A 26,235-nucleotide genomic window follows, 5' to 3' on the forward strand; every position below is an offset into this window, starting at 1 on the left:
TCGATTGTAGTTATCCAATTGTCTTAAAATTTTTACGAAATGTCAACAAGAGATCAAACTTTTTATTTCATATACCCACCAATAGGTGGCGCCACCAAAAGCAGTTATATTTAAAAAGTTCTGTTTCTTTTGCGACAGACCTTGTATGTATTATTTTTATTCAGTATTGTTTGTCATTTCAACATGGAAAGTCTTACACCTGGACAACGTTTATAAAACGTTCAGCTATATTACGAAAGCTCATGTTCTGTAAAGAATTTGTTTCGCGCACTTCGTTCAACTTATGGTTAACATAATCAGCCTACTAAACGAAACAACATCACCCATCTTGAGACCTCATCGCATTCACTCATTTTCGTACTGTGAGATAAAAATGTTTGTAGAATGTTGTTTGACCTTGACTCCTACTACATTTAAAGCCCTCACATACCATCCGTTAATGCATCTTTATTGAATTTGTTCAAATATTATAGTAATGAGTTGATGTATCAGATACGTTAGATCACCTCAGACATGTTTCTATTTCACTTGGTGAAGTTTCGTTTAATACTTTAAAAAGAATCAAAAATTTACATCGTCATGCTCGTAGCAGGGCGTATTTTCAGGATTTACTACATTACGCCTAGAGGCAGAATTAGCCAAGAAGTTGGAAAAGCTCACATTTGGTTTCTATTAATTGAAGATCTGAGGATTTTAGCCTGCGTGTTCAAAACCTTAATCATGACAGTGAAGAGGTTTCAAAAGAACTGCTTTTTCATTGCTTATATTGATAAACACAAAAGAAATATTTTTGACAGAAAGCTAAACTGATTTACCCATCAAAATCGTTTTCAAAATCGTACAAAACAAATTTCGTAGGGCCCCACCTTTTTTTACTCCTGGGGCCCCTTTTACTCGCGACGGCCTTACGTGCGGGAAATGCTGTTCACTTAATTTGACAAGATATCTTAAATAATATTTTCGTTGAAAAGCCAGCCATAGTCCGCATATTCGGCGAGCCTGAAAATTATGGTCTGGTTTGAACAATTTTTAGTTAAGAGGGGGCATACCTCAAAAGAACTATTTGTGTAAAGTTTCATTCCGATATTCATTAGCCCACACATGCCCCTCACTTCTGCGATTGATCTAAGAATTCGTTTTATGTCTTAATTTAGAGCTAAGTTTAAGCAGTTTTCGTTTGTAAATTTTCGATTTACGACATATTGTGGGCGTGGCAATGACTCCATTACATCGACAATACTAATACCTTGGTCCTTCGATTACGTTCACGTTACCAATAAGTGAGCATCACTATTATACTTCGTAGCAACATGTTGCGAGATATTATAAACCTGTTTATAATATTTGTGCAAAATCATCCTTAACTCTTCCTTTACTGTTTCAAAATTTTAAATTTATAAGGTAAGTGTCCTTAAGCAAATTAACCTTTTCTTAATCTATTTTCAGAATTTTTTTTATTGCAAATTGTGTGCTCGTTTTTGGTGCGAGTGTATTTTTCGTCTTCTTGGTTGCTGAAAAATGGTCATACTCGCCAACAATAATCAGCATTAACCCCGTACCCAGTTACATTACCGACAATCCGTTTCCTGCTGTGACCATATGTAATATGAATCAAGCGCTCAAGAGCAAGGTGTCTAACAACTCAGAGTAAGTTTAAAATTTCACATTCAAATGGCGTATATTTCACTAATAATTTAGTAAGTATGTGTTCTAGGGCACTTGGTTTTCGAATAATCGACTAACCGAACTAACCGGATAGGACATCATTTGAATAACAATATTCGGATAGTCGTAAGTTTTCGACTAGTCGATTACTGCTCGTTTACGACAATACATACGGTTAACTGTTCTTTGTCGACTATTCGACTAGCAAGCGTTGAACTTCCATAAAATATTTTCTGCGTACATACTATATATAAGTTTATGGAAACTTTTCAGTATATAGTATATAGAATCTACAAAAATTCCTTCATCTAATTTAGCGACGCTGATCAGAGAAAATTTTGTTTTGATATGGATTCCTGATACAGTTAGAGGCCCGCTAACCCGGGCATACAGCTAAAAATGTGGATTCCACTGTAATCCGGACAGGGTTAAAAATTCAAAATTTCTATTATGTCCCTTGACCGACATTCTCTATCCGTATTCTCTAATCCGGATCACATATTTATTATTCACTACATTCACTTTTATGCTTTATTGTTTTAAGTTTTTTTTTTGGAACATGTGTATTATTTGTTATAATAAACAAACAGAAATTTATAAATATTTTTTTTTAATACGAGTACATAGTTCTGATATGTCTTTGGTAATCCAGATTTCCTTATATTCCGGATAGGGGCCGGTTTTAATTGATCCGGATTAGCGGGCCTCTACTGTATCCTATGAAAATACATATTTATCGAGTAGAGCCGGAGTTTATAAGATCACACAAAATACAGTATTTCTAAAAATGTGAGATATTTTGCACAATAACCAAAGACCATGGCTAGATATGGGCTCTGAAAAATATAGGCCGACAACAATTGTTCCCAAGAAATAACAATAAGATTTCTTACATATTGTGGCAATAGACGCCGTATAAAGTGAACGGGAAGATCGAAAATATTAACGTTAGGTACATATGTACAAGTATATGGGAGCAAAAGGAAAGCTTAACCCGATTTTACCCAGCTTTGACACAAGTTATGGTGCGATTTCGACAATTTTTGGAAATAAGATGAAATACCTTCAGGGCACTATTTGTGCAAAGTTTAACTTTGATAACTTCTTTGTTGTTTGATTTGTATAATACATATGAAGTGAGAGACTCAGATGGAGTTTAAAATTTTGTTATATGGCATGGTTATACACACGTTGAAATAAAATTTACAGTACGGGCATGAATATACGAGTAATTTGTCGATTGGTCGAGGCCCAGGGCTCGTTCTTCGAGCCATCTTTTGCGGTCGAACGGGAAGGAAAGCATAGAAGGTAAGATGGCGTTCATGACTGCCGTCATGTCACCATATGACAGCTGACTATCAGCGCTAGTACGTAAGCTAATTCCATAGAAATTAATTCCGAGACAAAGTTTTTAACATTCGTGCACACGAATCTCACGTCGTTGCACGTATGTTACTACTTGTTTCGATTTTTCAGTTTAAAGTTTAAACCCCTAAAACCTTCTTTACGCACGGCCCCGTCGTAGAATAAGAATTATAACGCTTTTTGGATTAGTTTCACTAGTTTGGAAAATAAATGGGGTAATGTAGTGCAAAAAGTGTAAAAAATAACTATACTCAAAACAGAAAAAGGGAAATAAGAAAAATATTGATACTCTACCAGCCATATATTCCAAAAATATCTTTTGAACTACTTACGGAAGATATCTTTACTTATTCTATTACTTAAATTACTAAAAATATTTAATTCATTTTTGCTCTAGATCTTCCATGGAATATTCATTTCTAAAATTACTGTGTGGCTCGGACCCAAATATTACAGCACTGAATACCATTGAGGATTGGAGTTTTAGCAGTAGTTTTGTTCTAAATGTAATGAAATGAAATATTCTTCCAGAAACAACACAAATAATCCATTTATATACTTTTAGACATCGCAATCTTGTGAGAGAATGCTGCTTAAATGTAATTTTGGTGGCGTTGAATACAATTGTACAGAACTTTTTCATCCAGTTATACTGGACGAAGGATTATGCTGCACATTCAATTCACTGGATCAGGTCTACAAATTTACAAATATGTCAGTCTTTTGCAAATAATTTCATTTAGTGTTTCATTATACGGCTTTCTTACATTTTTCCTCAGGAATAGATCATCAAAGGTCTTTTTTAACAAAACTTATCCACCAAACGTCAAGCCCGTTGATTGGTCTTTGGAAAACGGTTATCTGAACCCCTTACCTAAATATTTTTCACCAATGAAGGCCGTCGGCTTTGGACAAACACTTGGATTAAACATTATTTTAAATGTAGAGAGAGATGAATATTCTTGTTCGTCAGGAAAAAGTATCGGTTTCAAAGTTACAGTAGGCAACCCCGAAGACGAGCCAAACGTACACGAATCGGGCCTATTGCTTGGACCTGGCCTTGAATCAATTATTCGTATTATACCCAGTCATCAGGAAGCAGATCAAAAATTGAGCGTTTTGAGTCGCAAGTACAGAAATTGCGTTTTTGAGAGGGAGCATAAGTTATCTGTATTTTCGCACTACTCATACTTGAATTGTATGTATGAGTGTAGAACAAAAACTACACTTTCTATTTGCGGTTGTGTTCAACCTTACATGATTACGAGGTATTCTAATCATACAATATGTAGCTATAAAGATTACCAATGCGTACAGGAGATCCAGTACTTACTGAAAAATAAAAGATTTCAAATACCATGTGGTCAAAAGTGTTGGATCGGTTGTTTTTTAAAGAAATACAAAGTTGATATATTCTCGGCCAACTTAAAGAAATCATTAATGGAGGAAAGCAACACTCTGTTCGCCAATGTGACTGACACATATGTAAAAGAAAATATTGCGATTGCAAACTTTTACCTGCAACGATATTCCTATAAGAGCACCAAACAGTCGCCATACATCGACTCCATTGATGTGTTATGTAAGTAAATATTGATAATTGGTCAGAATATAATTTGTTAGTTGTCCAAGGAATATGTTAATAGGTCATTAATAATTTTCATTAATTGTGACAAATTTAAATATCAACAAATAAGGATGGGCTAAGTTCGGGTATATCCGAACATTTCATACTCTTACAACTTGCTAGGGTTAAGGCCGTGGTAATACCTTAGAGGAAGTCCCGAATAAGTATGATTTTCAAGTTGAAGACAATGCCTCTTATTTTTTAAACAAAAACCGAATATCTTATACTCTCGCAATTTCTAAGGAACATATGTGGGAATGTATTTCAATTAATTTTTGATCGAATTTACTTATGCTATGGTGCGACATATATAATAATGGCTTGTCAAAAAAGTCTTGCGGTATTTTTATTGAATTTTTTATTTTATTGAAATTGAAATTAATTTTTGATGACTCATGCCCAGCTCTTGACCGATGCTACGGCTGCTACTATGCCGGTCTCTTTCGACCAATTCAGCGATTTTATCGCAATTTTCGACGACAGGCCTTCCGGAGCGTGGCGCATCTTCGACCACCTCTGCACCAGAACGAAAACGTTGAAACCATCGTTGTGCGGTGGAAATGGAAACTGTATCGGGTCCATAAACTGCACAAATTTTATTGGCGGCTTGAGATGCATTTTTGCCTTTATCGTAGTAGTACTGTAAAATATGCCGTATTTTCTCTTTATTTTGCTCCATGTTTGCGACGCTATAACTCACGAACGACTTAAAAGAAACGACAATCAATCAAACACATGTGAGCGCGTGAAATGAGCTTACCAAAAAGGTATAGCATGACCCGATGCGACGAATAAAACTAGAACTACGCGCTTTCAGCGCCAACTATACCGCAAGACTTTTTTGACAACTTAATATCTTTATCTAACGCAAATGTTTGGATTTATTAGAATTGATGCTGTGGAAAGGTACTACTCCGATCAAATTGAAAGGTGAATTTTGTCCATTTCATCTTCTTCAAAGTAAACCCAATACACTTATGCCAACGAATTTTCCAGTCATCATAGCACTTGGAAAAATCGTCCGTCGTGATGACCATCAGAGCCTGCTTCGATTCAGCTTATATATCCTCATTTGAGTCAAAACGGTGCCCTCGGTGTGGTCATGTAAATTTGCTGAATAGCCAGAAGTTACACGAAGGTAAATCAGGCGAATGCCGTGGTTACGGCACGATATTAGTTGATAAAGTGGCGAAATGATCACGAATAACCAATGCAGTATGAGATGGTGCATTATCGCACTTCTTTGTTCAATAAATTCAGACATAGTAAAAATCGAAGAATTCACTTTTAGAGCCCCTCAAAACAGCGCGTATCTGAAATACTGATGAAAATTTTGACGTGAAATTTATCATAGATATGTTAGGGATACTACAAACTTACAAAAAAAAAAAAAAAAAAAAAAATACCGATTCGAAAAACACGCGAAGTATAAATTAAAAATTCACATTGATCACAGTAGTACAGACCCATAAACTCGACCTCCGAATGGTATAGTGATAATTTAAATTATCGCCTTATGTTATTAAAATATCGTTTATATAAAGAGAATGTCCTATAATATTTAATAAAATGTATTAGTACATATACCTATACTTCCCATATATAAGTATAGGTATATGACGGGAACAATTTTATCAACTTTACCAAACGTATGTCCAATCTTATTTTTTCTTTGAGTTATTAAACTCAACAAAATGCTGAAATTACCAAACCTGACTGTTGTTTAGCTTGGTTCCATCTAGATGCCAACTTTTAATTCGATTCTCTCCATAAATTTGTTTAAGCCTCGGATGGGATGGCCTTGATTACTTTCAGATAATTTTTTTTTTCATTCACTGGATTTTAGAGCAGTTCCGTAGTCATTTTCATGAATTCACGCCTACTCACCCAAAGTGATGCGTTTGATGAATGTAAGGTCTTCAGCTACGTTGGCAAGCATCTCTTTTGCAATCTCTATGCGATGTGGTTTTTGAATAAGATTCAGTTCTTTTGTACGGATGTAGCATTGAAATGTTTTATACCCAAAACATTAACTAAACGAGTTGAGTCGATTCATAAGAGGTGTTGAGATCCTCTGCTAGCACTCTGTTGTCAACACGACAACTCACTCAATGCTCACTGTTTCTTTAACCTAATTTATTCAACTGGATTTTCTGTTAATAATCTAGAGAACTGATTTGTTGAAATACCATATTTGTTTAACAGGTTAAAAGTAAGGGATTGGCAGGTCACTTCATTGCAACAAATAGAGCTTTCGTTCACTTAACTAATTTTAACTTAAATAATTTAATTTAATTTAATTAACAAATATTAGTTAATTCTTATTAACAATCAATATAAACAATTATTAATTCTGTTAGTATAGTTTTTTCTTAGTATTTTCTGCCATATTAAGAAATCTTAAAAGCAATATTACCCTCGAGGCATAGTATAAGTCCTTTAACCTAATAATCCGGCATAATCCTTTCCAAAATAACACCTAAACTAATATTTTTCGTGGTGAACCTCCACACAAAGTTCAGTTTCTCATGACAAAAAGTCTTACTTTTAATAATATTTAGCAGAGCGGAGATATCAAAATTGGAATCATAGGGTATCTGGCACCTCTACTTGTTTGTTAAATTTCGTATATGGGTAATGGGGAGAGGCCTGAAATGATCTTATAAATTTTTGACGCTAAGTCATTTTGTAATCAGGAAACCTTAACCGCATAATTCTATTAGAAAATCTCTGATTATAACTTCAGTGCTATTTGAGCTTCTCTTAAGTAAGTTCTTAATATTACTAAGTTCTGATAAGCCATATAAATTTATCTAATGAAGTTTAACTTTTCTGTCATATGTCTTTTTATCATCATCTTTACTTCTTTCTAACTTTTCAGCCAGTGTCGGTGGCCTCATTGGTGTTTTCATGGGATTTAGTTTCATTTCGTTTGCTGAAATTATTTACTTTTTCTGCATACGATCAAGGCGGCTAAACACCGATCGGAAAATTGGCAATTCTGAGCGCAGACCGTGTGCACTTTTAGCCAATAGACCCAAAACACGTTTCATTAATCCATACAAAACACCAGTATACTCATTATATCAACGCAATAAATTCAAATCACCTCGGAAGATGTGATGACTCTTCAGCACTTTGGCTATTTTAAATACTAACTCTCAGCGCAATTTACCACCAAAAACTGCTAAATAACGACGCTTCATTAATCACATTAAATCACAAGTAATCACTTATATGCACAAATAACGGTTGGTTTTCGCAAAGATTATCCTTCCACTCGCATAGATAGCAGTATTTACCGAAAAGTGAAACACTTACGCGCCACATATTTGTAAAGGTCACCTGAAATCGTTAGTAACGGTATTATTTGTCATATACAAATATTTGCAAGCCAACAACATTCGTGCCATATTTAGTAGAGGCGTGTGGCAACAAATACATTTGACCATTGGACATGTGGACACACACTGAGCGTTGAGTAGAGGTGCGTATACACCGATTCCATGACATGCCTGTGACTATATTATAACTATTTGATTTCTTATTTGCCATTAGTAAATATGATTTGCGCTGCTTTGGCGAATATGAATCCTTTCAACATTTAAAAATTAAATATTTGAGTGTGCCGTCATATGTGCGAGAGCCATTCGAATCGATTCAACTTTAGATACTTCATTCCATTACAGTTAGAAACTGTAAGCCGCTGGTGCAACATGCGCATTTCTGCCGAAGATCGTTTGGTGCAATTGAAACCAAAATTCACGTCCGAAAAGCCGAAAGTGTCCGGGGAGCAGTAGGAAATTTCGGATAAATTATTTACTTTTCAGATTTCCATACTTCTAGTACGTCCAAAACATAAAGGCAGTGATTGCTCCAGCGAGGAAATCGAGGATGATCATTTCTGTTCCAAGGAGGCTGCAAAAAAAATTGTAAATATTATTTGCAAAATAACACCTTACATGGCTTGAAATACATTGCGGAGGATAAAATTGCTTTGCCCGAGAGGTGAATATCAGTTTGAGCGGTTTATATAACTTCTTAGTCATGAACATCATTAAAAGCACTATGAAGAGTGGTAAGGTGATGCAGGTACTACATGTTTAGAAATAGAATTCACCAGCTCGTGCAAAACAAACAAAATTTTTACTTCAGTAGAATAATAAATATTATAATCACTTTTACAAATTTGTTTTGTGTCCTGAAGAGCATACGACTTAGCTGATAGAAATTTTAAAATCTACGGCATTTTCAATGAATATTTTGTTATACCCCAGTTTTATATCAAACCGCAGAACCTGAAAACTGTGCCGAGAGCGTCGGTTTTAAAATCCCACTATAAAACTCGTGATAGTTTACTTTCGTCTCGACTTGAGACCAAAAATCGCATACTACTCGAAAAGATCGAGTGGAAAAAGTACCTAATTTCTTCAGCAAAAATGCGCGAAAATTCTAATTCGAAACTAGTGTAAAGATTTTCTTCAGATTCATCTCCTAAGCAGAGTTGACATTTTTCTCATTTTTAAGACCGCTTCAAATTATTTTTACTAAACTTAAATGGAGAACTACTGGTCAGTTGTCTCTGAGCACCTGGAGAGTCAGAAGAAACATTTTCGCGCGACGTGTTTCTGTGTGTGGTGCAAGCCGAAAATGAAGCATTCGTTAGAGCAGAGGTACGCGATTAAATTCTGTGTGAAACTCGGTAAATCTGCGACAGAGACCTTTGATATGAGTGCAAGAACTGGTGAGTTTCATTGACACCAGACTTTTTTGTAGGGCCGGAACGAGGTTGCTGATGAAGACCGTGCTCGGAGACCTGCGATTTCGACCAGCACCGACAATGTGACTCGTGTGCGCAAAGTTTTGAACTCAGACCGTTGAGTAAGTATTCGTTTAATTGCCCAGATGTTAAATTTATCAAAATCTGTGGTTCATGATATTGTGACGGAGCACTTGAACATGCGCAAGGTGTGCGCGAAGATGGTGCCTAAAGTGCCCACTAACGACTAGAAATTGCGGCGAGTGGAGGTGTGCCAACAAGCAACATGAACATGTTTGAAAGTGTCTCCCAAATTTTAAATAACGTAATCACAGGTGACGAGTCATTAGGGTTACCATATTCCCTGATTTGTCAGGCAATTCGCTGATTTTGACCTTCGGCACTGATTCCCTGATTTTCGTAAAATTTCCCTGATTTTCATGAAAAATGCACTGATTCGCTGGTTTCCTTCTGAATCGGCGATTTCTTTTTAATTATTATTATTTTTTGAGCGAGTGCATGAAAAAAGTAAGCATCACAGCGTTTTAGTCTTATTGGACGTTTTGAATTTGCACGTCACGCGTAGGATGCATTCCAAACCTCGACCGAGTACAACTCGCGCTGTTTTCGGTATAAAATTCCTGCGCGAGTTGAACTCAGTTGAGTTTTGGAACGCACACCATATGATATCGTCATCATACATACATGTATACCGTCGCATGGAAATGCGACTGCATCATATGTTGAGACGATTCCGTTTTTTAGACTCGAAAAATGTTCATATTGACGACAACAAATTGATCGATCACTTGGCGAATGCTTTCTTGAAATCGAAAAAGAGGACCGAGAAATATCAGACGACATATGCAACGGGACTGATTTTGACTGAGACCGATATGGTAATCCTACGAGTCTAATATTTTTCAAAAGTTAAATTTTTTTATTCAAAGTAGTTTCCTTGTGCTTCGATACAGCGTTTAGCCCGGTCAATTAGCATTTCAAATGAATGTTAAAGGTCATTTTTCGGAATGCTCTTGAGAATATCGGTCGTCGCCTTTTGGATAGCTGAAATGCCCTGAAACCACTGTCCTTTCATGGGCAAATGAAGTTTTCCAAATAGGTAAAAATCACAGGGTGTCAGATCAGGTGAGTAGGGTGAGTGATTAATGATTAATATGGAGTTTTTTGTCAAAATATCAGTGACAAGCGTCGATCGATGACACGGCGCATTATCGTGCAGCAGGCGCCAGGACCCTGCCTCACGGTATTGTGGTCGAGCACGACGAATGCGTGACAAAAGACGCTTCATAACACCAAGGTAAAACACAGCATTAATCGTTTGGCCAGGTGGGACGAACTCTCGGTGTACAATACCCTCGGAATCGTAAACACAAATCAGCATTGTCTTTATTTTTGACTTCTGAAGACGACCGACTTCTGATCGTCACAGAGGTCCTCACGACCTTCTTGGAATTGCTTAAACCACTCATGCACATTACTACGGGATAGGCACTGATCACCATAAACTTTTTTCATCATTTGAAATGTTTCAGTAAACGTTTTCCCAAGTTTAAAACAAAATTTAATATTTGCTCTTTGTTCAAAATGCATTTTACGACCGATGACCAAAAGGTGCTATCACTTTTTGATCGATAACATCGATTGTAGTTATCCAATTGTCTTAAAATTTTTACGAAATGTCAACAAGAGATCAAACTTTTTATTTCACATACCCACCAATAGGTGGCGCCACCATATTTGAAAAGTTCTGTTTCTTTTTGCATATACTCACTTTGCATATGTGTATGGTTTTCCATTGTATGGTTATTCCGATTTGATCAACCTCCAAAAGCGTGAGTTGGTCAACCACATATTGGAAAATTTAATTTGTAAGGCTCCCATTTGGTGCAATAAGGTAATTGGATGCTAAATATATGCTTGGAAGGGTGTAATGGTTAAGGAAAGTTTATATTTAACTTTCTGTTTCCACTCTTTGATTTGATTAGCAACTTTGTAAATGATACTTGCGCATAAATTATGTGGTAAAACCAGTACTTACGAAAGTAATTGGTGAACTGCAACTAATTATAACTAATAAACACCTACCAAGAATAAGATATAAATTTTCCAAAATTTACATCAAGTGCTCAGTGCACAAACATGGCTGTGAAAAATAATACGTTCTCCGTTGAGGCACGTAAACAAAGAATACAAAAATTTAAATCTGGTGTTGTACAAAATTTGAATGAGTTTTTAAAAAAACTCGACGATACATGGCTTGCGCTACACTAATCAACAAAATTTAAGTATATTTGAGAGGTAAGAGAAGAGATTCTTAACATTATAAAAACTATTTGACATTAATTCTTGTATTGACTGCATCTATATATTAATATAATTCCAACAAATTAAGTTATGTTGAGAATTATATACTATACTCCAGTAGTGCTATAGATTTACTTAGGAAAACGAGCCGTGGTTATATACTAACTTCGTGTTTCCACCACAGTTGGTACTTTGTATTTGGAACGGCTTCGGATTTTTATTCCGCCATGGATTATCCCGGCAGCATTCGTCAACATTATTTGTATTTTAGGAAGTTGTTTGTCAGACAGATCAGAACCTTATTCCTCGATGTCATAAATGATTTATAACATTTACCTTGCATACTTTCTTGTAAAAAAACTTACTTAACTTTCCCTTAACTGTTTCAATATTTAAAATTTATATGGTAAATGTTTTTAAGCAAATAAATTGGAATATCGATTTACTTATTTTAATGTTCTTTTATTAATATATTTTTAGAATTTTCTTCATTGCAAATTGTGTGCTCGTTTTTGGGGCGAGTGTACTTTTCGTCTGCTTGGTTGCTCAGAAATGGTCATACTCGCCAACAATAATCAGCATCAACCCCGTACCCAGTTACGTTACCGACTATCCATTTCCTGCTGTGACCATATGCAATATGAACCAAGCGCTCAGGAGCAAGGTATCGAAGTTCTCTAAGTAAGTTTAGAACGTCACATTCATATGGCGTGTATTTCACTAAAAATTCAATAACCCTGTGTACCTAAAGTCAAAGAACAGCCAAAACAAATAAATTATAGAAGCTAGGCTTAGTTAGAACTAACGACGTTAGTATAGATCATTTACTTTTCTCGACAAATCGAACAACGACAAACCAGCAAGCATTGCTGCTGAGCCTTTCCCAACATTCAAATGCTCGTCTGATACGATTCCAAAAATGAACTTTAAGTGATAGCAACATGCTTTTTCATTGCTTTTGGATCATGTTTCATGGCATTTCACTGTACTTTCGGTGTCAATCGCGAATGTAGCAAAAGAAGCTTCTAGAATTATTATAAGCTTGAAGCATTCTATATCCTTAAATTTAATCAAATCTCTTTTAGTAAATTTTTAAAATTTTTATTTAATATGTTTTGACTCCGTATATTCTTTGAAATAAAGTAAACTTTTCGAAAATTTCTCTGCAATAAATGCGGATTGTTTCGAACAGCTTGAGGGTAGAGTTTTGCAATGCCAGCTTCCTCCAACTCCTTTTCGTTAGCGAAAGAAAATATTTTGCGGTGTTCTTTGATACTCCGAGCAACTTTACTTTCAGCCTGAGACGTCCTAATTTTCTGGGCGTTCCTCTACGATCAAGTCTTCCAACTCCACCAGCCCTTTTAAATTTAGAAAAAATGTACTGAACAGTGATATGTGTTTTTTAAATATAGCCTATTTCGCAAGTACTCTTGTGCTCTTGTCAACATTTGACTACGAGAGCCTGTAAATTTTGAGATGTATGATTATTTACCGTTTTTTTTCAAAAACTTCACTCTGTACGAGTTTCCTTGGTTCACTGTATGTAAATATATTTTAAGTCGTAGACTCACTTAGTTTTATTACTACATTTTGCTTTTATAGTATTAAATGTTTGATTAAATACAAACTTGACATTTTCTTACTTGTTGTAAATTAGATATGCCAAATATCGTCATAGAATAAATTTTGCAGAGCTTTTGGCTTAGCTTCACTTGTTAGGAAAATAAGTGGGGTAATGAAGTATAAAACCGAAGCTAATATACCCTTCACAGGTGCATTTCTTTTAGTAACTATGATTTTAATTTATATGGCAGCTATATGCTATAATCTATACCAACTTTTGTGAATATATCTTGTCAAATGATTTTCTGAACAATTTCTTCGGAGATTACATTGTTCCGACAAATTTCTTGAAGAAAATAATCTATATCTTGAAAACTGAATTTTGTCAGATATATCTTGTCATATATATACTTTATAGGTTCTTCGACGCTCAAAAGTTTTCCATACAAGTTGAAATTTTTATCGTCATAGTAAATTTTGCAGAGCTTTTGTTATGGTTAAGAAAATAAGTGGGGCTGAAGTATGAAGCTAATATACCCTTCACAGGTGCATTTCTTTTAGTAACTATGATGTTTAATTTGATATGGCAGCTATATGCTATAGTTAACCGATCTGAACAATTTCTTCGGAGATTACATTGTTGCCTTAGAAAATAATCTATACCAACTTTTGTGAAGATACATTATCAAATGTGAAAGTTTTCCATACAAGAACTTGATTCCGATCGTTCAGTTTGTATGGCAGCTATACGTTATAGTGGTCCGATATCGACAGTTCCGACAAATGAGCAGCTTCTTGAAGAGAAAATGACGTTGGCGAAATTTCAAAACGATATCTTGAAAACTGAGGGACTAGTTCGTATGTATACAGACAGACGGACAGACAGACGAACATGGCTAAATCGACTCAGCTCAACATACTGATCATTTATATATATACTTTATAGGTTCTCCGACGCTTCCTTCTGGGTGTTACAAACTTCATGACAAACTTAATATACCCTGTTCAGGGTATAAATACGAGTATAAGGCTAAAACACGAAAAGCCGAATAAAAAGTAGAGCGAAAAAGAAATCCAGAGTATACTGGATTTCTTGCAGGAAGCTCAGAAGTAAAAGTGAAATTTGTGCTATGTATGTGCCGCATAAAATTATTTCTTAGCTTCAATGTCCATAATTTCTTCAGCAGCTTCATCAAATACAGCGTCAGTTAATTTTTCCCTTAAACTTTTTTTCGGCATATTTTCCAATTTGTGCGAAACAATGTTTTTCTTCACCGATCAGCTGTGAATTAATGGTCTTTGCAAGGGTTGCACAGAATCCACAAAAAAGGCGTTCATTGTTGATGGTAAATATTTGCAATTGCATAATTTTGCAAACTCAGATGCAAAAGATCCTGAATTGCCCTATTGATACTTTACGAGCCAGATCTTCCAAAAATAACTTTTGAACTACTTACAGAAGAAATCTATATTGCTAAAAATATTTAATTCGTTTTGCTCTAGATCCTCCATGGAATATTCATTTGTAAAATTTCTGTGTCGCTCGGACCCAAATATTACAGTACTGAATGCCATTAAAAGATTGGAGTTTCATTAGTAATTTTGCTGTAAATGTAAGCTACAAAATGAAATGAAATATTTTTCCAGAAACAACACAAATAATCCATTTATATACTTTTAGACATCGCAATCTTGTGAGAGAATGCTCCTTAAATGTATTTTTGGTGGCGTTGAATACAATTGTACAGAACTTTTTCATCCAGTTATATTGGACGAGGGATTGTGCTGCACATTCAATTCACTGGATCAGGTCGACAAATTTACAAATATGTCAACAAAGTTTAATTATAGCAAAACATATCCACCAAACGTCAAGCCCGGTGATTGGTCTTTGGAAAATGGCTATCAGAACCCTCTACCCAAATACTATTCACCAATGACGGCCGTCGGCTCTGGACAAACGCTCGGGTTAAATATTATTTTAAACGTAGAGAAAGATGAATATTATTGTTCGTCAGGGAATAGTGTAGGTTTCAAAGTCGCATTAGACAACCCCGAAGAAGAGCCAAACATGTCGGAATCTGCTTTACTACTTGCGCCAGGTCTTAAGTCATCGATTCGCATTATACCCACACATGAAGAAGCAGATCGAAAATTACGCATTTTGAGTCGGAAGTATAGGAATTGCATTTTCGGGTCGGAACAGAAGTTATCAATATTTTCGCATTATTCATACGTGAATTGTATGTATGAGTGTAGAACAAAAACTACAATTTCTATTTGCGGTTGCGTTGAACCTTACATGATTACGAGATACTCGAATCATACAATATGTGGCTATAAAGATTTCAAATGCGTTCAAGAGATCCGGTACTTAATGAAAAATAAAAGATTTCAAATACCATGTGGTGAAGAGTGTTGGATCAATTGTTTTTATAAGAACTACAAGGTTGATATATTTTCAGCCAACTTAAAGAAATCATTAATGGAGGAAAGCAACACTCTTTTCGCGAATATGACTGACACATATGTGGAACAAAATATTGCGATTGCAAACTTTTACCTGAAACGATATTCCTATAAGAGCACCAAACAGTCGCCATACATCGACTCCATCGATGTGTTATGTAAGTAAATATTTTTAGTTTGGAATGAGGGGTTGTTTTAAAGGACAATTAATACTTCACCGTTTAATTAATTCGCATTGATTATACGAAGTTTGAATACTAAAATACCAGACTAAATGTCTATGTGATTTTTACTGATGCATGTTCACAATTTATCTTTAGATCTCAAAATAGTTTTGTATTTACGTCGAACAGAAGTGCGCTGTAATCAGATAGGAGATCTAAAAAGTTAGCAGAGCATATATACCATAATTTGAAACCTTTCGAAAAAGAAAAATAAAAAACGTTTGGACTTTTTGTTAGGTCGGAAGGCCAGTAAGTTGGTTCACCAGCTGAATGACACATCAAACCTTTGTTCAAAATGCAATTCAAATTGCTCTATGTTTGGTGTTTGTGAGCGATGAACCCCACCACGTGTTTTTGGCATTATGGTTTCCCCCAGCAATGAATTTATTACCAAATGGGTTCAGGCAGCTATCGTTAAATCAACATGAACATTGCTACCTAAAGAACTACTGCTCAGCCTTTTGCATTGCCACCAGAGTGATTTGATTTTAAAAGAATCGTACTCTGCGATTTTAAAATATGACCGATCATTGAAATAATTTTCTGTTACAAGACACATTGATATTGTTGGCTTTGACATAGTGTTCGACTTCAGACCTGCGTCTGCATAGGCTGTTGGCATTCCTTAATTTAAAGTCTTACTTGCTCTGATTTATTGACGTCATGAGTTGAGTACTCATTTGTGTAAATTGAGATGTAACCTGCATTACCATTTGCTGAATAAATACTTTCACTTTATTTAGTATTGATTCCCCATTAACGATTGATGAGGACATGAGTTGAGAAGGGTTACATGACGGGACCTGAGGGCCGTTCCCCAACAAGCTGATATAGGTATAAGGAATAATTAGACTGGATGGAATAGACCGATCTCTCTATTGATACTGGGCTGGTAGTTTTTTTCTTGCAATTTAAAAAATCGTTGTGGTACTTGCTTATATACTTTGGAACCTTTATAGGATGCAGTGTACTCCTCTCCACAGTGCACACAGCAGGCTACTGTTTCTTTTTAGTTAGTGCAATCAGATGTTAGTGTTTTTGAGCATATTTAACACACCTAAAAGGTTTTTTGCAGAATCTCTATGTATGCCTTAACTCTTGGCATCTAAGACATTAGATTAGATCATAAAATTTTCTTAGTGGTTCCAAACATACAACTGCACGACAGATTCTTTTGACATCCAGAATTTGTTTGTTGTTGACGCTGGGCTCAAGGTCAATAAAAAATAATGACATTGGTGTTTTTGTTATATCATTTTTGGCATTAGTAAGGTGACGAAATATGTGCTTAGGAAGCTGACTCTTGATGTATTTCAGAGGAGTTCTATGATAGAGACCTTTCAGTACTGTTTTTTATATAGAATATTTTCTTTCAAGTCTACTTTAACGTCAGTAAGTGCTTTTACTACTCTTCTATGCCATCACTATCGTTGTATATAACTTATTCGATTTCAACAAAATTTAGTAATTGGCATTTTTCTTACATTCTTTTGTCACGTCATGAAAATGGACAAAATCGGACAATAACCACACATACTTCCCATACTTATAGCACAATTTCAAATTCCACTTGTTTCTTTTACTTTTCAGTACACATATAGAGAAGCAGTTAATATAACGGTATTAAACTTTGCACGAATAATGTCCTTACTGTGTGCCACCTTATGACCAAAAATAGTTTAAATCCAATAAAAACTGTTCAAGCCCCTAGGTACCGAATATTTAGACCTCGGTAGCTGTAGTTAACTTTTGATCGAAAATGTCGGATAATCCTGCTCTTATAATGGTATATTTGTATGTGAAAAATGGTTTCCTTAGCTCCCATATACTTAAACAGAGATTTTCGAACCTCCGGGTGACTTTTTACCGCATATATCGGCCAATATGTGAGTTTTCCCAATGAAAATAAGAGAGGGTATTTTACTCATAACAGTGTATCTTTGTGCCTAAAAAAGATAAATTTGAGCGAAAGCTTGGCCTAGCCCCTATATAACTAACATCAAGATTTTCGAACATCCGGCTGACTTTACTCTATATGATTGGTTTTACACCGGTTGAACCCAAACTTATTCCTTCCTTACTTGTTATACCCTGAACAGGGTATATTAAGTTTGTCACGAAGTTTGTAACACCCAGAAGGAATCGTCGGAGACCCTATAAAGTATATATATAAATGATCAGTATGTCGAGCTGAGTCGATTTAGCCATGTCTGTCTGTCTGTCCGTCTGTCCGTCTGTCTGTATATATACGAACTAGTCTCTCAGTTTTTAAGATATCGTTTTGAAATTTTGCAAACGTCACTTTCTCCTCAAGAAGCTGCTCATTTGTCGGAACGGCCGATATCGGACCGCTATAACATATAGCTGCCATACAAACTGAACGATCGGAATCAAATGCTTGTATGGAAAACTTTCACATTTGACAAGATATATTCACGAAATTTGGTATATGTTATTTTCTAAGGCAATAATGTAATTTCCGAAGAAATTGTTCAGATCGGTTAACTATAGCATATAGCTGCCATACAAACTGAATGATCGGAATCAAGTTCTTGTATGGAAAACTTTCACATTTGACAATGTATCTTCACCAAATTTGGTATAGATTATTTTCTAAGGCAGCAATGTAATCTCCGAAAAAATTGTTCAGATCGGATTACTATAGCATATAGCTTCCATACAAACTGAACACATAGTTACTAACAGAAATGCACCTGTGAAGGGTATTTAGCTTCGGTGCAACCGAAGTTAACGTTTTTTCTTGTTTTTTTCTTATTTTCATCCGAAACTGGTTTCGAAATTCATAACATCTAATATTATATAATATGCCATAAAGGAGAAATTGGCACATTTTAACTTAATCATTAACTAAAGCACTAACTAAATATCCTATACCTCGTCAGCGTCGAATAACCTTCTACTTGTATAATAGAAAACTGCCTGATTGAGCGAAGGGGACGTTAAAATTAATATCAGATAACAGAGGTGGACTACACACTGACCCATTCATAAGTTTTACAGAAAGTTTTAGGTAGATTTATGGGGTCTAAACGATTAGTATATTGGGGAAGTTTTAACCTGGAATCCCAATGTAAATGATTTAGGGCAAAAAGTAAAAATTATTCTTATAGGGTTCCATATTAGAATAATACTCCAATACAAACCTCACCAAAGATGTAAAAAGAATTTTTGTACTAAATGGATCTTTAAATTCAATAATCTTTAAATTAATCAATTAATTCATTTTAACAAAACAAAGAGCGGCTTTAGCTTTAAAAACCATGGAAGATGCTTGAAGATTAAAATTGAGTTTAGGGTCCATAGTAGCTCCCAGATCAACAAAATTGCACACTTGCTTCAAACTAAAGTTTTGTATTACGCATGACGTACAGATTTACGATTAAAGCACATCGTTTTACGTTTTTTAAGTTTCAATGGCATATCAGTCCTAACACACCTATGTACTGTGGCTTTCAGCAATACGCGTGATAAGTGCTTTCCGAACCATTTCAAATGACGCTGCTGAGGTATTAGCCAGTATGACGCCGATTGACATCCAGGGAGACGAATTCGCGCGAATATATAACTTGTCAGAGATGTCTACCACAGCAAGAAGAGGAGAGAGAATTAAAGCATGGCGATGTGGCAGAAATGGTGACATATTTTATGCACAGACTGATTTCGGACATACATTCGTGGATAGATAGACAACATGGGGACCTGGATTCCCACCTTACCCAAATACTCAGTGGGCATGGTTGCTTCAGAAGCTACCTATTCAAATATCGTCATGACTTTAGTCCATACTGTCCGACGTGTACAGAGTGTATAGAAGACTCTGAACACGTGTTCTTTTATTGCCCTCGGTTTTCAAGTATTAGGGAAAAGCTGAAAACCACCCTTGGGGCTAGTCTCCCGGTGGAAAATTTGACTGCACTTATATGCGAGTCCTCTGTAAAGTAGAAAACTGTTAGCGGAGCGGCAAATCTAATTATGACAAAATTGAGACATTTAGAACACATTAGGCGTCAGTCAGTCCATGCAATAGAGGAGACTTAAACGTCTTCTTCTCTTCCATGAAGTAATACTTTGTCCAGTGGTCCCGTGGGAGAGACATAAGGTGGGAGTAGGTTAGGTTTAGCGGCTTAAAGTCCCGCACTCCCGCTTTCGATGCATGGGAGAATCATATCTGAGTCATAATTAAATGTTTGTATTAAGATATTTAACTGATAGAAGACGTCTACTTTGCGAATGGTATGTGCATTAATTGCAGAAATCGGACATAATTTATGTTGATACGGAACATTTTTAGGGGAGTTTGAAGAGTAATTGGATTTAAAGAATTCAGCACACATATTAGAAATTGTGTGCTTGTCACTGGAATTCATTGGTATAAGAGTGTATTATACTATTATTTTAACCTAAGCTGAACTTATCTTAAGTAAGAAAGTACTATGTTGTTATGAAGTTTAACTTTTCTGTCATATGTGTAAACAATTTTTACTTCTTTCCAACTTTTCAGCTAGTGTCGGAGGTCTCATTGGAGTTTTTATGGGATTTAGTTTCATTTCGTTTGCTGAAATTATTTACTTTTTCTGCATACGATCATGGCGATTAAACTCGCATCGGAAAATTGGCAATTCTGGGCGCAAACCGTGTGCACTTTTAGCCAATAGACCCAAAACACGTTTCATCAAGCCATATCATCAAGCCATATTAAAAAAACCAGCAAACTCGTTATATCAACACAATAAATTCAAATCACCTCGGTAGATGTGATGACTCTTCAGCACTTTCGCTATTTTAAATACTAACTCTCAGCGCAATGTATCACCAAAAACTGCTAAATAACGGCGCTTCATTAATCACGTTAAATCACAAGTAATCACTTATATATGCACAAATAACGGTTTGACTTCGCAAAAATTGTCCTTCCACTCGCATAGATAGCAGTATTTACCGAAAAGTGAAACACTTACGCGCCACATATTTGTAAAGGTCACCTGAAATCGTTAGTAACGGTATTATTTGTCATAGACCAATATTTGCAAGCCAACAACAGTCGCGCCATATTTAGTAGAGGCGTGTGGCAACAAATACAGCTGACCATTGGACATGTGGACATACACCGAGCGTTGAGTAGAGGTGCGTATATACCGATTACATGACATGCCTGTGACTATATTATAACTATTTGATTTCTTATTTGCCATTAGTAAATATGATTTGCGCTCGCTGCTTTTGCGAATATGAGTCCTTTAGCATTTAAAAATTAAATATGCAAGTATGATTGTGCCTTCATATGTGCGAGAGCTCTTCGAATCGATACAACTTTAGATACTTCATTCAATTATAGCTAAAAACTCTAAGCCGCTGGTTTAACATGAACTTTTATGCCGAAGATCGTTTGGTGCAATTGAAACCGAAATTCACGCCCGAAAAGCCGAAAGTATCCGGTGAGCAGTAGAAAATTTTGAATTTTTTTTTTACATTTTCAGATTTCCATACTTCTAGGACGCCCAAAACATAAAAGCAGCGATTGCTCCAGCGAGGAAATCGAGGATGATAATTTCTGTTCCAAGGAGGCTGCAAAGAAAAGTTGCAAATATTATTTGCAAAATACCACCTTGCATGGCTTGAAATACATTGCGGAGGACAAAATTACTTTGCCCGAGAGGTGAATATCAAGTTGAGCGATTTATATAACTTCCTAGTCATGAACATCATTACAAACAGATAGATATATAATTCACTAAATCTCAGAAAACGAAAACACTTTTTTAAAGGGCTGAATCTTGTGAAAATGTTTGAAAACCGTCCCAATGATAGTCGGTTCTGCGTACCTGTATTAAATGCAGTTTTTTCTAGCCAAAGGGAAAATCTGAATCAAATGTGATTAATTTCGAGGTTTCCTGCTTGTAAAGAAAAAAAAAGAAACTTTAAATTTAATATTTGTTATCATTCGAAAGAACATTCTTTGACATTTATTTTTTGAAAATTATCTCCTACAAATGTTGGTCGCGGCCATGTCTCAGACGGTCCATCCATTGAGTCTAATTTTCGATGACTTGTTCGAGTATTTGGACTGAGGACATGCGTGATGTTTTATTCCAAGGCCTGAATCGAAGCGGGATTGTCTGCATTAACTTTAGACTTTACATATCCAAACAGGAAGAAGTCTAACGGTGTGATATAGCACGATCTTTGTGGCCAATCGATCGGTCCAAAATGTGAAATTATCTGCTTATCGAAGTGTTCTCTCAATAAAAATATTGATTGATCCGATGTTGAAACCAATTGTCATCAGACGATGACGACGTTCAATTTCAGGCATCGTATAGTCGGTTACATTAGCGCGAAAACGGTCGGCATTGACGGTTAGGTTTTCACTGGCATCATTTTGAAGAAATATGAACGGATGATGCCAGCGGCGCACAAACCACACTAAACCTTTGGATGAAATGGCAGCTCTTGAATCTCTTCAGGTGGCTTTGCGCACAAATGCGGCAATTTTACTTCTTTATATACACGTTGAGCCAGAAATAAGTCTCATCGCTGGAAAAATTTCGCTCGAAAACGTCGGATCCTCGGATCTTCTTGAAACTTTTCAAGAGCCCATAGAGCGAAACGATGTCGCTTCGGAAGGTCGAGCGGTTTCAGCCGTACTTTTTACGCTAGCAATTTAAGATCTCAACGTAATATACGCCAAGTCGTTCCATAAACACATTCTTTATAGAATGTAAATTTCCGTAATATAGTTGACCGATTTGTAAGCTTTCTTCAGACGTAAGTCTTTCCATGATGAAATACCAAACAACACTGAAAGAAAATAACAATGACACGATTCACGCGTGATTTGTCCTCTACTTGGATCATCGGATATTTTAGATACTAAGCGAGATACCGTGTGAAATTCGATGAGTATGCTATTAATAGTACTGCTATAGCACTATTCACCGCATTTTAACTTTTCCAGCTCTTTAATTTTGTACTGTGGTTCCACTGAACTCGATGATATAACTTTCCTATATACATATTTATAATTTTTGAATTCGGCATTTTAGAGTATTCTTCGGGCTGTCTTTTATTGGTGTGGTTATATTATCCGTTTACTTTATATCCAATGTCTATGTGAAATGGTCTGCATCGCCGATAATAATTTCGACAAGCGCCAAACAAACTCTCGCCAGCGATGTACCCTTCCCAGCAATAACCATATGTAATCTTAATCAGGCATCCAGAAGTAAAGTGCAAGGCATACCGACGTAAGAAGACATTAATTCAAGAAACTTAAAAGTAAAATTCGAAATTGTCTGTATAATCATTTTATTCAGATCTTATTATAGACAAAATTTAAATTATTCTCTACTCATGAGCCTCTGTGGACAGAACCAGTTGGGAGAATCGTATAATGTTAGAGGTACTTGGGCAAATTTTAAAACCATTCTGAAAGCGGTATAATAATGTTATAAAAATTAGTATTTACTCATTTTTGTTGAAGTATTCTCTTCTTAATGAAACACAGGTGGCACAGCCCTGCGATGAAATGCTTTTGTACTGCAGCTATGGAGCGAAGCAAGAGAATTGCTCAGTGATCTTCAACTCTGCCTTAACTGACGATGGCTTATGTTGCACATTTAATGCGTTGGATCCAATTTTTATGCAGCGAAATTTTAGGTAAATTACAGATAGGTACGAATAATTCTTTTAACGGTATAATATGCAGCGATGAAGACCGCATCTCGCCCAAATCATCTAACCATTTTGTACCAATGGACTGGACACCCGAAAAGGGTTACAATGCTGATCTGCCGAAAAACTATTATCCACGTGTATCAGGTGGTACCGGAAGTCGGCTAGGTCTAACTGTTGTCTTGAACTCTTCAGCGTCCGAGTATTACTGCACGAAATCTAAGAGTGTTGGCTTCAAGGTAGCTGCTCGAAATTTTCAGATTAACACATTTGAGTGCAAAATAACATTTCGTAATCCAATCCCAGATTTTGGTGCATAATCCCGCCGAACTACCCAGGGTAACTAACTACGGATTTTTGGTCACAGCCGGACGCGAAGCACGCATTCCAATCGAACCGATTTATGAGAACGCTGTTCCTGGCATTCGTTCCATACGTAAGGAGAAACGGCGTTGCCTATTTTCCGACGAGGGTGACCTAACCTACTACCGCACGTATTCGCGCAGGAATTGCGAAATCGAGTGCGAGGCGAAAATTTTGATTGATAAATGCGACTGTGTCCTTTACTATTTGCCACGCATTAATGCCTCAGCACGTATTTGTGGACCCAATGACAATGCGTGCACGAATGAGATACAGACACAAATCGAGTCGTCGGATAAAAAGGTGACTTGCGCCAATTGCTGGCCGGCATGCTTTGAACTGAGCTACAGGGCAACCGTAACGTCAACGACAATCACTTATGGACAATTCTTGACAGCCGATGAATGGCCACCGGAGTTATTCAGTTCGGCTACAAACTTTTCTGAGATATCTATAGTGAACTTTTACTATTTATCAAGTATATTGCGCAGCACAACGAAGTCGGAGATGTTCGGCTTCACTGAGTTTCTTTGTAAGCTCTAAATGTGTGTGTAAAATGCAAATAATGGCGACCCATATTTCTTTTTTTTTACTTCGCAGCCAACACTGGTGGTCTATTGGGCTTGTTCATGGGATTTAGTATCTTCTCGATTATCGAAATAGTGTATTACGTCACTTTACGCCCGTATTGCGCCAGCCGCAACATGCAAATGTCTCGTCGCCGTCGTCATAATAACGTAAAAGTAAATTTGCTTTATGATTTAAAGCGCTAGAAGTAGTTACCATAAGTACCAGATTAATGTGACTGCTATTTATTTCAGTGGCTGCGCGCTCTTCGAAGCAGAGTCAAACCCGCGAAATATGAGGGCTCCTCCAAATTTTGGGTGAATGAGATGCAACAGAAGAAGGTCACGAATTACAAAAACTACCGAAATAATTTAAATCATATCTTTCTACAACACAAACAAGCCCTACAAAATAATGATGGCGTACCAATGTACCCCTATTTGGAGTGAAGACGAGGAAGAAGAAGAAAAGAAAACTAACAACAGTACTTAAATAATTATGATTTCAGCACAAATTAGATGAATTCACTTACGTCATGCAAAAAACTAAACATGTAAATTTGCTTAAATAAACATAAAATAAATTGAGCTCATAGTCTTCTGCACCGTTAAGCGGCTTATGCTAATAAATACGTATGTACGTATACAAGTATTAGGGTGTTTCATTACAAACTTTTTTTTTTCGCCGACACATAAAATGATATATTTAAATCTAAATGGTATAAAGCCATTGAATCAAGGTTTATATACAAACGTTTTATTAAATTCTATATTATTTTTCACTTTTTTATTCAAACGGGTGTATCTCTAAAAAAAAACAGACTTATCACATGAGCGCTTAGAGCTTTTTTGTCAGAAATTTAATTTCCTATAACTGTTCATTTGAAAGTTTATCCATAAAACAAGCTGTTCACTACATTAAAAAAGTCCTAACCTTAATTACTCAAATATTATGCGGATTTCTCCCGAATAGGAGGTGCCGCGACATCCAGATCATTCAGATACAGCCGAGAGTTTTAGCATCCCTCAGTGAAGAGGAGGACTTACCTTTTTCTTTCTACTTTCATATTTCCGTATTATCAAATTATTCAAATCTGGTAATGAACTACAGTTGCGTATATTGATATACAGTTGAACTTCCAAAACTCGAACTGCTATAACAAGAAGTTCTCCATAACTCGAATGCCATTGCATAAGGCAAAGCGTTTAAAAGTCCTATTTCATACAAATTTCCTTACATAAACCGAACTTCTAATAGGCACTTGATTCTCTATGTTGCAATTTTCGGGGAAATCCCACTTTGTTAACACCTGCTCACATAGAATTCCGCGTACGTATTTATCCGTTTAAATTTTGTTATTTCAGATTGGACAATGAGATTTGCTCAGCTGGAATTATAACAGTTTATATCGTAGAACCGAATATTTCAGACCCCACAAATATGACTACTAGCGCCATGAAAAACGACTAGGATTCTGAAGAGTAAATTATTCAACCGCCATCCAAAAATGAGGTAACACATTCTTTTGCAATTTAATATTCCTATTTAAATACGAATATTAATACAACTGACGATCACTACAAAACACTAAACAGATTAGAACCTCTTTGCACTGA

At 36.0% G+C, this 26,235-nt stretch overlaps 3 protein-coding genes across 3 annotated transcripts in view; all 3 read left to right on the plus strand.

Annotated features, from left to right (window-relative positions):
* LOC126759960 (uncharacterized) overlaps positions 1-26,235 on the plus strand; it is a 410,786-nt gene that overhangs the window by 275,419 nt on the left and 109,132 nt on the right. The window lies entirely within an intron of this gene.
* Positions 1,493-7,780, plus strand: LOC126758440 (pickpocket protein 28-like). The gene is made up of 5 exons (XM_050472700.1): positions 1,493-1,647; positions 3,428-3,536; positions 3,596-3,744; positions 3,816-4,612; positions 7,539-7,780. Exons 1-5 carry the CDS (start codon positions 1,607-1,609, stop codon positions 7,778-7,780), a joined length of 1,338 nt encoding a protein of 445 aa, XP_050328657.1. The 5' UTR covers positions 1,493-1,606.
* Positions 21,360-25,190, plus strand: LOC126759981 (pickpocket protein 28). The gene is made up of 9 exons (XM_050475289.1): positions 21,360-21,453; positions 21,512-21,674; positions 23,062-23,262; positions 23,332-23,452; positions 23,523-23,674; positions 23,724-23,928; positions 23,996-24,584; positions 24,653-24,795; positions 24,874-25,190. Exons 1-9 carry the CDS (start codon positions 21,381-21,383, stop codon positions 25,066-25,068), a joined length of 1,842 nt encoding a protein of 613 aa, XP_050331246.1. The 5' UTR covers positions 21,360-21,380; the 3' UTR covers positions 25,069-25,190.

The sequence above is a fragment of the Bactrocera neohumeralis genome, chromosome 5 (assembly GCF_024586455.1).
Source record: "Bactrocera neohumeralis isolate Rockhampton chromosome 5, APGP_CSIRO_Bneo_wtdbg2-racon-allhic-juicebox.fasta_v2, whole genome shotgun sequence".
Lineage (NCBI taxonomy): Eukaryota > Metazoa > Arthropoda > Insecta > Diptera > Tephritidae > Bactrocera > Bactrocera neohumeralis.

Excerpts from the sequence above, each read along its gene's own strand:
- LOC126758440 (XM_050472700.1), top strand. The coding sequence starts at position 1,607 with ATGAATCAAGCGCTCAAGAGCAAGGTGTCTAACAACTCAGA. Across the intron at positions 1,648-3,427 it reads AAGGTGTCTAACAACTCAGA|ATCTTCCATGGAATATTCAT; the intron begins GTAAGTTTAAAA and ends TTTTTGCTCTAG. Across the intron at positions 3,537-3,595 it reads GCAGTAGTTTTGTTCTAAAT|ACATCGCAATCTTGTGAGAG; the intron begins GTAATGAAATGA and ends ATATACTTTTAG.
- LOC126759981 (XM_050475289.1), top strand. The coding sequence starts at position 21,381 with ATGAACTTTTATGCCGAAGATCGTTTGGTGCAATTGAAACCGAAATTC. Across the intron at positions 21,675-23,061 it reads AAAATTACTTTGCCCGAGAG|AGTATTCTTCGGGCTGTCTT; the intron begins GTGAATATCAAG and ends TCGGCATTTTAG. Across the intron at positions 23,675-23,723 it reads TTTATGCAGCGAAATTTTAG|CGATGAAGACCGCATCTCGC; the intron begins GTAAATTACAGA and ends TATAATATGCAG.